Raw genomic sequence first — 12346 nt, 5'->3', positions numbered from 1 at the left:
ATTTTCCTATTCTTTAATTAAGATATTAAGATCAATTTCCAATTAACAGAATACATACACATCAACATACTTAAAAAACAACAAAATCTGCATTAAAAAGAAGCACATAGCACAAAACACAACACCTTTTAACCAACATATCCGTTCTTTCATGTTTTTTTAAATTGTAGAGAGAGTTTTAAATTGAACAACAGCTAAATACTTGTAAAATGTACAAATGTACACAACTCAGTTCTTTCTAATCAGTCATTTGAATTTCTCCAACATAAAGCCACAAACATGTAGTCTAACATATCTCATTATCTCCCCATGCAAGAAATAACACATCAGACCACGTCTGCCCTGGCTAAAATACACACATGCAAACGCACACGCACACACACATGCACACGCACACACACACACACACACACACACACACACGCAAGCATGCACGCACACACACACACAAGTCATTTTGCCCTACTTGGCTGCATGCTGCAATTTCTATTCATATCAATCTGGCCAGCCAGTGCTGGAGAGAGGAAACAGAGTAACGGCCCGGGACCTTGGAAAAGAGACAGACTTTTCCTGTCTTTGTTCCAAAATGTCTATCATCATTTGGTTTGCATCACATAAAATCACAATGAGATTTTCAGACAGAGAAACATGTAGGGGAGAGAGTTACCAGCTGAATGCAAGGGGAAAAAACATTGCAGGTTGAGTTTTTTAAGAAACCATTGGTGTATTTGTAAAACATTCCTCTATGGAGGTTATGGAGGATTGAAGTCTAAAATAAACAAAAATCAAGTCAACCTTTGCCGAGAGTTCTCTCTTGACAACAGCAACTTAATCTGTCACAGAGTAAGAGTTAGTCAGTCTGTCAGTCAGTCACTTATAAAGAGAAACAAACCCTCCTTGGTTGACTGCAACGGAACGGCCATCCAACATTATTCCACATGCCTGGTGTTACCCAGTGATTCTGTTTAAGACTGTGTGGGGATGATAATGACAGAGATGGCCATGGGGCTCTGGTCACTGATCCCAGAACAGTGATTCCCTCCATGCTGTGGTCAGCACTAAAATATTCTATTGTAACATATAGTGTAGAATAAAATATATCACAGCGGAGCAATAAATCTGCGTCATTCTTTGGAATATTGCTGGTTATAAAGACTACAAAGGATTAGACATTAGACATAAGTGAACTGAAAACTGTATAATTAAGGATCTAAGGGAGGCAAAAATACAATTAAAACTGTTATGTTTACACACAACATCAAAAGATCATGTAGCTCTTAATTAGGTATGCATGATTCCATTTTTTCTCTCCCAGAATGATACTTGAACTAAACACACAGCCCATGAAAATAAGAAATAAAAGTATTTTTTACATTATTCTTTATTCACCAAATGTTTCTGGTTATGTTTCTTTTATCTGGGTTGTGTCTGAGGTTACTGATGTTGTCATCTGAGGAAAACAACCTCCGGTCCTATCCTAATGAAGGCAGTATTGTCAGCAATTTCTGCTAAATAAAGCGTAGCGCAATAGAGAAGAGTTTTTGTTTTGTTGCATTCACACGTCTTCCTTGTCTTTAGCATTGTGCACATGTTATTGCTCTCTTCAAAAAGCTTTATCTTTGTCTGGTTTATACATATCATAACTGGTGAAATTACCATACCAATGTATAGGATTGGTGCAATTCCCTGCATGCTTCATTTTTTTGTGTCTGCTTGCATACTGTGATTTCAAGTGTTTAAAAGTAAACAAAGGGATGTAGTTTTCCATTGTTCTTGTCTTATTGTATATATTTCTATAACTTTTCTTGGTTTAAAGGCCATCGGTACTGTTTTTCCTGCAGTTCAATAGATGTGAGTCATCCTGCACTAACAAATCTGCTAACCCTCAGAGATTTTCATTTGTTTAGGTTTCAGCTGACAGTTTGAGTGTTGCATTCCTAAAGAACTGTTTAAGGGGATTTCACCCTAATAATAAGGAAATCCAAGTATAAACACTGAAGTTTCAAGCATTGAAAACCACACTCATTAGAATATTGGAGGTATTTCAGTTCGTATCCTGAAAGTGAAGTACTTAGCAATACCAGCGTACAAGTACTTTGCTTCAAGTAAAAGTCCTGCTTTTAAAATTGTTTTCAAGTAAAAGTATGAAAGTAGCATCAAAATATACTTTAAGTACCAAAAGTAAAAGTATTTCTTATACAGGCGGGTACTTACAATTGTAGACTACTTGAGTGTCTTTACTTATTAACTTCCCACAACTGCTCACCCATGAACATGCATGTTGTAATGTAGAAAGACAGTGTAGCTTTTATCTGTAGTTTGTGATCGGCAGCTTCACCTCTCTCAAGACTGGCTAATTAATAACTTGGCTATTATGTTACACAGTAAATTACACTAATCCCATTTAATACAGCTGTCACTAGCTTCATGTCATTACTGTTGTATCCCAACAGGTGGCACTGTTAGAGCAGAGCAAAACAACTCTGGGGAGTTGCACCTTTATTAGTCAACCATTTATGCTAATTGACAAAAGGCTTGGCATACAATTTAAAAAGGAGGGGGAAAGATGAAGAGGTGTTATTAAAATTAGAAGCCATTGCTTCTAGTGTGTGTCAGTCTATTTTTAGGGACAAAAAATGTTTTCACAGTTACCAAAGCTCAGTGGACACATCTCATATTTTCCAAGTTGGCTCCTTTTAAGGAGAAACCACAGAATCCATTCCTCCTTTGTTTATTCATTTAATTTCATGGTAGCTGCGCCTGCTTTAAAGCCATGTCAGACACTACTCAAGTAGATTGTTTCCCAAATAGAAACTTTCTTTAAACAGTACAGGTCACGGGTGAAGCAGGTGGCTACATGCTCACACAGCTCTAGCCTTGATTCTCTCTTCTCATTTCAAAAATACTGTTTCAACTTAGGGCCATGCAGAGTCACACATGTCAGGCATTTGCATGGGATAAATTGGACATAAATGGGTAACACATGACTCATTCTGTCTCAGCCCCAACAGCTGCAACAGGCCAAGCACTTATTGGACAAATATGATTCGCCTCTGAACAGAGCGAGTCTTCAAAGCTTTTCCAGTGTGGAATCTTTAACGTAAGCCGAAAAATAAAGAGATATTGAAGGGGATTTTGTGTGAAACATATTGAATTACTTTTAAACCATATCATGAGTATTCATTTTCCTTTCACTCACAGGATTTTTTTCTTGGCCAACGTGAATTCTGCATTAGCAATCAAAACAAAAGACTATTATGCAGCGCAGTGTTGGCCCCCAGTTGCTACTTGGCTCACATTCCCTGTACAGTAAACAGCCCACAGATGTTTTACATTGATATTAAGAACCTTAATTTGTCCTGTGCAGAAAAAGGCCAAGCATAGCATGGGGATTAAGTTCTCAGCCATGTATCACACACAGCACAGACAGCAATCTCATTTAGCTTGAGTGAAGTTTACAGTGAGTGGGTTTTGCATAGATCATTAGTTGTCTCAAAATACCCCCCTGTCACCATAGCAACTTCAAGTGACTGCTAAATTGCCTTATAAAATGAGATAAATTATTAATGCTGAGAGTTTTTTTCTTCTTTAATGTGTGTGCTCAGGCTCCGAGCTCTGAACAAAATAGTGTATTTCCTCTTTAGCGCTGCTGTAATGGAAAAATTCAGCAGTTGTCAGTAATTTTTCAAAATGTATCCATTGTCCCCATTCTTGAATTGGCTGATTGTCCTGATTTGCAGATATATCACAAGGATTACACAGATTACAACAGTATTGCACACATGACAACTGAAGCTGTTATCCAAATAGAATACATTATGACAAATCGGTGTAAAACGGCTGCATTGTAATTGCCCATACAAACACAAGGTTATTTGACATGTATATAATGCAGTATGCTCAACACAGATTGGAGGGTGACACACACCAGTGAGTAATCTGATCATAGATGTCTGCTGACATTTATAGCCGTTTTATAACAATTCAGTGTTTGACAGAAAAGGCAGTTGGTGATGTGTAACACAGATGGTCACTGTCCTCAGCAACTTCATAGTCAATGATAGTTTGACCACTGAGTGGTAATAACCTGACTGATGTTTGAAATGCACCGTAAATGCTGAGATCAGGTTCGGAATTAATGTATTCCTCAGATGTAGAGGTGACACTGTGACCTCTTTGCTTAAAAAAGCTTTTTTGGGGGGTTCACCAGTGTTCACATCTCTCTCTTTCTCCCTGCACCGAAAACATTCATAAATCACAAGCAGTAACTCAATCTAACAAAATTCCTTTTCAATCACTCTCATCTTTTATAGATATAACCATCATACATTTACATAAATACATTATTCATGGTTCTAATCCCGGTTTCAGATGGGGAGATATAAAATGCGACTCTGTGTGTGTGTGTTTGTGTGTGTGTGTGTGTGTGTGTGTGTGTGTGTATGTGTGTGTGTGTGGGCATGTGTGTGTATGTGTGTGCGCGTGCGCATGTGTCCTGATGTGTATGCAGATGGCTGGGGAATGAAGCAGCCTATTTGGTTTGCAGTTTGCACATTTCTGATTCAGCTGAGCACTCTCCATCAATGAAGCAAATTTACATTTGCTGTGGTGGTAATAACCTAAAACCCATAGTGATGTTAACACTTGTATACACTCACATTCACGTAGCCCTGCCGCATGATTACATTTGTGTGGCGCTTAATAAAATGACTCACTTGACATTATCAAACAATTCAGCTGTAATAGTGGCCCATGAATGTGAAATTGGGTTTTGCAGGCAATTAGTTCATTATCAAGGCAGTTATTCAGACCGGGCCAACCAATGTTTGTCTTTTGAGTTACTACGCCTAACATACATATGAACAAATTATATTAGTTATAATCAATGGCTGCTGCCTTGAATAGATACAATAATTGGTTTGTTGGGACCTCAATTTAGAATTTTGTAATGGAATAGATAGATTGCAGAAAGCATGATGAAGTATGGTAGCTCAGATAAACAAGTGTGATATCAGATATCTGTAGTGAACAGTTATAATCCACACAGTTGCATGCAGTAACCTCTATGATCTTCTGAAGATATCACGGGATATTAATGAGCTAAATCAGTTAATAGTCAGCCAACAGTAAATCGGCCAACACCTGCTAATACACACAGAAATCATCTCAATGAGCCTCCAGATGAACATCAAACTTAAGTCCTGATTAAAAGCAACCCTTTCACTAAATTAATTGGATCTCTTGTGTGCAAGTGCTCCCCAATGAAGGTGGAGTCACATGTGATTGTATGGAGAGAAATGTAACACCAGGTTATAATGAGTCTAAGAGGCTAAAATTAGCCTGGTAAGATCACTCAGATCTCCTGTTGCCTTTTCTAAAGTCACCCTGCAGACAGGGGCCATTGTGTGATTACAGCAGTACAAAGACTCAGGTGTAAAGTTACTACAGAAACGTGTTCCTGTGGACAAATTTACTTGATGGATTTATAATGTCAGGGACTTTCCATTGATGATAGATGGTCATCCACTGGGTAATGCAATTGTGCATGGGGAATGAGTAGGAGATTGAGTGTGTTGCCCTAATTTCTCAGAAGCTGTCTTGCTTTAGTCATCATAATGCCATTTCATAATGCCTGGTGCTGCCATTACAAATGTGGATCTTATAATCACACTAAGAGAAAGAGAGAAATGGATGAGGGAGATAGGTTTGGTCATGTGAGCGAGTAACATGAGTTTAAATAGAATATACAAAAATAAGTAAACTTTTACATTGTGGTATTGCTACTTTTACTTAAGTATAATTACTTCTTTTCTCACAATAGAAAAAAATCTCTAGCACTTTAAGTTAAAGTGTGTAAGGCCCAAATATCCCCTTGCTTACTGAACACAATGAGGTAAATAAATAGTAGTAATAGTTCAAAGCTTTGTTACTTTTTTAAAAACCTCTACCAATTGGTACAAATGCCCCTAAATGGTAAAAACTGAATATTGCTATTAGAAAATGAAGGTTCCTGATGATAAATATAAAACTTGATCACCCAACATTATTTCATTGCATATTTACTGAAATGGTTAACATCAATATGACATGATATATTAAGGTGCATTGAATGAATGAAAACAGTGATAACATGATAAATCCAGAGTGCTGCTGCTGACACGGGTAATAAATGACACAAAAACAAAGCCTCATTTAAACCTTAAAAAAAAGATTAATTAACAAACTTGTTAGCAAATTGTTGCCTATTTTTTACATCCAACGGATTCTGAGCAAGATTATAATTCATTTTGAGTCGTGTATCTGGCCACCTGACCAAATATGTCCAATGTTTACTCTTTTGTTAGCTCAGTTTGGCTCTCTACCAACTTCTTAGGGGGAATATTAGTCTCTAGCTGCTAAATGCTCCATTATGTTCAACAGTGCAACCGCCAACTTTGTCTGTCAGCTGTTTAGTGCTGCAGGTAGTGGTCAGTGCAGGTTTATCAGATGTAGCTGTTCACGAGTTATGTAAATGAACATTTCTATCATTTGAGGCTCATAACCTATTTACAAAACTGTGTTGAAGATTTCTTACCATGGAGCTATGTGGTGGTTAAATAGTCAATAGTATGTTTGAGCCATAATAACTAACATTCATATTCATTATTAAGACATGTCAGCATATGGTCACACTTATGTAGGAATATACTATTTAATGGCTTTTGTATTCCTTTGCTGCGGTTGAAACTGTAACCCCAGCTCTCTGTTTTGGAGTGACTTTCCAAACTAATTTGCAGGCTTCCTGCTGAGGCTGCCTCATTTTGTAGAATGTAAAACACCTGTGCTAAGAAAAGGAACAGTTTTACCACTTATCCACTAGCAAGCATCTGCCTCAACCATATTTCCCCAATGTCTCCCAAAATAAGGCCCTTTTTAGTGATTTGTAAAAAATGGTTTCAGGCTTCTTGGCTCCCTCATGCAGTCAACAGAACACACTAATAAGGAAACTGTTTTGTGTCAGAGCTTCTAAAACAAAACAAAGAATATTCATATGGATGTTATTTCACTCAGCCATTTAGAAAATAAACAATAAACCCAATAAACCCCAATAAACAAATGTACAAGGAGTGATTGCAAAAGTGAAAAAAACTGCTTGATAATGTAAACTGAGTCTGAAGTGAAAGAACCTGATTCACAACCCACATACAAGGCTCGAATTAAAGAAGGTTACTTTCACATTTACTTAGGGGGATTTGAGCTGTAACTGGTGTCTGATATTAATGTTAACCTCTTCAGTGTATTCCTCAAACTACTTATTTGACTATATCCTAATGTAGAACCCTCATAATTATCATTCATTTATTCTTTTCATGTTTCAAGTTCACTCATGAAGACAAACCATGTAAATATATATTATCGTTTTGCTTTATTTAATATTATCTGATCACAAAGACATGTTGAGATAAAGAGAAGCAGATGAGATTTCTAAATTCTGATTGTTAAACTAAACATGTGGATTGTGGGGCATATGCTACTGCTTAGTTTTAGGAAGATGTTCCTAATATTTTGACAATATATATTGTCCAATGCCTGTCTCTTTATTCTCTCTTCACATCAATCCAAATCAATATCTGCATCACAACGTTGTACTTGCTGCTGGGCTCTGACTGTTGACAAGCAAACACTTGCAAATTGCCAGATAAGAGCTCTAGTGGTGCCATTGATTAACCAAGGACTTCATTATAGTGGTTGCCATTAACAATGCAACCCCATTGATTCAGCCACTGGAATGTTCTGGGAGAGAAATCGGGAAGGATAACACTAAGAGTCGTGGTTTATATTAGATTCACTGCAGGATACCGGCACTGCTGCAGCGGCATGTAAGACAATGAGCCTCTGTGTAATCCACCTTTTACTCCAAACTGATGCACTAAACTGGTAATTAAAATATCTGAGTGTCACAGAACATTGCCTCAGCTATTTTAGCATTAATACATCATGCTCTACTGCTGCTTCGAATAGAGGGCAGTGAAGAGGAATTCTGCTGGTGCAATTTAGAGGACTGAAATTATGGTCTTGATCCTAAATGTCCAATATATTATATTATATTATATTATATTATATTAGGATATATTGAATCCCAGGTAAAAGTTGTCAATGTATGTATTTTATTAGCAGCAGAACCAGAAGAAAAAAAGAACATATCTGTTTGGTAGACAGGAATACATTTTACTGAATTTAAAACAATGCGTCTGTATGCTCTGCCCGTCATTTCAGCAACAAAAAAACGCATTGCGTAATACTGTACTTGAAATAGCTGATGTCAGAAGTAGGACTATGTCGCTGTTGCATGCTCTGTGATCTGAGTTGTGGGTAAATCCAGGGCAAAGGCTGAATGACAGTGGAGAAACAGCACAGTGCTGTGGACGGAGCAGGAACCTTTCAATACATGAATAATTCCAGACAGCCGATAAAATACAGCTGACACATTCAGCAGCGGAGACTGAAAGGACAATGAGTCCACACATGTAAATAGAAACCGTAAAGTTTGTGTAACTCCATATAAATATCATAGCTATTATTAATAAATCATAGTTTAATAATGGTAATCTAATACCTTTGCAATTCCCCTGTGTTTATGGTAATAAATATGAATCAACATAATTATATAAGAGGCTTTGATCGTGCAAATGTGTTAACCCGTGTCAAATATATCCCGCTGTCTTCACAAGGTCAGCGCAGCGTTTTAAGATGATTTATGTCTGCATAATGGACCGCCTCGTGAATTCTGTCTCGTGACGCCCCGCTTTCTAACTCGGCCAATTTTGTCTTTTCATGCTCGACTTAAAATATATAAAGGCCATTATTTTCAGCATTAACGTCAACCCGCGCGCCTGAGCCATAACGCAAAACAAGTTCCGCTGAAAGCGAAGCCAGCAGCTCACGGGTCCCACATTGCCTTTTGAGGAATCATTTGATAGCCCTATTAACTTTCATGTAACATTGTTTCTTGAAGGCATCCACAGCAAGCGCCTCAGTGTCATTACTGCGAGAAATGTGCTTTCATAGTGAACGTCTCTTACAGAAGTCCTGGAAGACACAAGGTCTTAGAAAAGCTCAGAAACACAGAATAATAGCACAAATTAAGCTTCCACAGGCAGATATATCTGCGAAAACGGTATTTTGTATTTTTAAAATACAATTGCTATTTACTGTTGATTGACAAAATGTGATATTTTTATGAGTATGTGTTAATATTTGGTCAAAACACATGATTACGCTTAATAGAAATTCGCCCAAAAATACTATCACAGATTTACTTAATAAATTAACACGCAGACTTACACGATACTTAATGCAGTGCTTTTCACCACAAATCATATTTTTACACGACCCTTTATCGAATAATACACGAGGTTTTAAACTCTACAGAAATATCTCCCTTGCAGGACCTTCGACGATCCATTCAAGCCAGCAAGTTTGGAGAGCGTGTTGAGTTTAATCAATTCATAACGTCGAGATGGAGCCGAACTCACTGAAGGTAACGCTTGTTATCAACCGTCTATTTATTTTATTTTCGCATTGCTCTAATCGCCACCTGCTCTAAACTGTGCTCACCTGCCTAATCCACAAAAGTTTGACACATTGCATTTAGTATGACCACATCTGTGTCATATGTTGAACATCTAAAAATAGTTACATGATTACCAATTGTGTGCAGTAAACTGAGATATCCTAATGTGATATTTGCGTAATTACGCATGGATGTTTGAAATGTTTGTGTCCACTATAAGCTACGATTTGTTTACCAAATAAGATAATAAGCCATTCATTATTTTTTTCCGTTTGTGTCTTTCCTCAACAGTGGGTGGGCTCGACTTGCGGTTTACATGGACCATATATATTCTATAAAGCCTTTAAATTTAACTGGGACGGCAAACCGAGGCTTCTGTCTCTCGGAGACTTTTTCTTCGTCAGATGTAAACCGGAGGATCCTATTTGCATAGCGGAGCTTCAGCTGCTCTGGGAAGAAAGAACAAGCAAGCAACTTTTATCAAGCTCCAAACTTTATTTTCTACCCGAGGATACTCCCCAGGGACGGACAGTCACCCATGGAGAGGTAGGAATAGTAATCGCCTGATGAATAATTATGAACCATTGGAGGTTTCGTCGGATCTATTATTTGTGTTCTCCCATGTTCGCAAGCATTTTATTAAACAGCATCTTTGCTGCATTAGGAGTTGGCTGTGTGTGTTTAGTATCCGGTAACAGACATTCATAACCGCAAGTATCAATACTGACATTGATGTACCCGAGCAGTAAAAGGATTGACCTACAGTGGTATTTGTTCTCTAGTTTTACTTTATAGCCTATTTGCCTATTGTCGTGTCAACTGCTGAATGTGCACTTGTCCAGCTGTGCTCAATAGGCTGCCGCTGCGCTCTATGGGGTTAATTGTGTTATAAAGGGGAAAATCCGCAAGAATCTGCGCCTAGTGTCATTTCATTTCTTGGTAAAGCGTGACAAATACTGACATATGGGCGGAAATTGCGAAATGGCAATGAATGCTTGGGGTCAACCTGGCTATCGTTTGGTGCAGAAGTTATTAGATATTTTGTAATTCCGCCTGATGTTGAAAGAGGCAAAGCGAGTCATAAAGCGTGGCAGAGCACAGCCAGCGCCGACACGTTTTAACTACTCTCCCCGCTTTGCATAATTTTCCATGTGGACATTTCCACCCTCAACAATGTGATATTGTCATCTCACATTTGTTGCAGCACTTAAAACGCCTCTGTGTTACATTACGCTGTTGTTGGCACAGAAAATCAATAATTATGATTGACTGTGACCATATGTGGCGCTTGTGATCCGGTTACGTCGTTGCACTGAATGGCATTACTCTGATATTGAGAGGGTTTTTTTCTCACCGTCTTTAAAACAAATGATGTGTTGTTTTATGTAATATTCCTTAACCATCACTTTAATTACGACTCGGCTTCTGATCACTTGCGGCTGGATGGAAATATTTCTCTCTGTTGCTGTTATATTGTTTATAGGGAAGGACAAAGCAGTGTTTGTACTCGTCTCTTCCGCTGATGGTTTACTTACATTCTTTCCTCTTGAGTAATAGAGTGGCTATCACATTTCCCTTTCATGAGAAAGGTGGCTATTTATGGGCTGCCGCTTCGACAAGGTATCATCTTTGTGGCAGAATTCTTCTATGAACTGGTATCATCTCCTGAAGCCCCCTCGCTTTAGCCTTTAACACGCTGCAATTATTTAGTAATTACTTTAAGTGCATGCATCGCCGATCTTGAGGCCACACTTGCGCAATGACATGTCAGCTCCGCCCCTTACCCAAAGACTTATTTGCAATGCAAAGTGCTTACATTCCAGTCCATTGGGTATATCTGGAAAATATTATATTACCTACCAGAAGGGCTCCAATGCAAATGCAAATCAGAGCTCAAAGAATCAAGGAAACAGAAGGATTCAAGACGAAAATCAGCTGCTGTAGTTCGTGTATTTGGTAACAGAGAACAAGCATAATAGGAATAAAAGCTATTTCCCCTGCATGAATTATGGAGCCACTTGCATCACAGCACACAATCCTGCAAGCAACAGGGACAGATGCACTTGCTTTGAAGTTACAATCTGCTTATAGAATAAGACAGACAATGGAATAATATAATTTGAGGATGATACTGTATATTTAAGTGCAATGTACATGCCTGCAGGGTGACCTTAATGAAAGGGCTTGTCAAACCTCCTGCTCTCAGCAAATCAGACTACTTACTGTATATTACAAAGTGGAAATTGCCCTGACAACTTCAAGTCAGTTTATGACCTTCACTGAGCCCATTCAGATTCTCGCTGACTTTGCCCCATAACACTAATCTGCTCTGTGTGAGTCAGCTAGGAGTGCTTTACAGATGCAACCCGTAATCCAAAAACAAACAAGAAGAGTAAACCAGCCTCACAAAAAGCTGTAATATTGAAACTCATGGGCTGTTCCTGAGTGATGCATGTGTGAAAAGATTATTTTTGTTGAAAATGTAAACACCAGAGAGGCGTTCATTTTTAGCTACACTGGGAAGTAGAGTTTATAAACCTCCCATTAGTCTTTTTTCTGGACTCAGGTTGCATATAAAGACAGATTAATGACTGTTGAGTTACTCTGTGAATCTGTAATTGACTGGCTGAAAATCAAGAGTTCAAATTAGTCTAGTGACTCATACAGATATGAACTTGATAACACAACTCTCAGGAAGTGTGCTATTTTCACAATTAGTTTTAAAAAAGCACATCATGAGGTAAAGCCACAACTTGCTGTCATTGAGGCTCATGACATTTATTCTTAGACGAA

At 38.1% G+C, this 12346-nt stretch overlaps 1 protein-coding gene across 1 annotated transcript in view; it reads left to right on the top strand.

Annotated features, from left to right (window-relative positions):
- Positions 1–9292: 9292 nt before the first annotated feature.
- arid5b (AT-rich interaction domain 5B) overlaps positions 9293–12346 on the top strand; it is a 71036-nt gene continuing 67982 nt past the window's right edge. Inside the window, exons 1-2 of the mRNA XM_034897610.1 lie at positions 9293–9520; positions 9845–10099. Coding sequence (XP_034753501.1) covers positions 9500–9520; positions 9845–10099 — 276 coding nt within the window. The 5' untranslated portion in view covers positions 9293–9499. The remainder of the gene's footprint in view (positions 9521–9844; positions 10100–12346) is intronic.

This window comes from Etheostoma cragini, chromosome 17, assembly GCF_013103735.1.
Source record: "Etheostoma cragini isolate CJK2018 chromosome 17, CSU_Ecrag_1.0, whole genome shotgun sequence".
In the NCBI taxonomy this organism is placed as follows: Eukaryota; Metazoa; Chordata; class Actinopteri; order Perciformes; family Percidae; genus Etheostoma; species Etheostoma cragini.
This window is presented reverse-complemented; position numbering and strand designations above follow the sequence as displayed.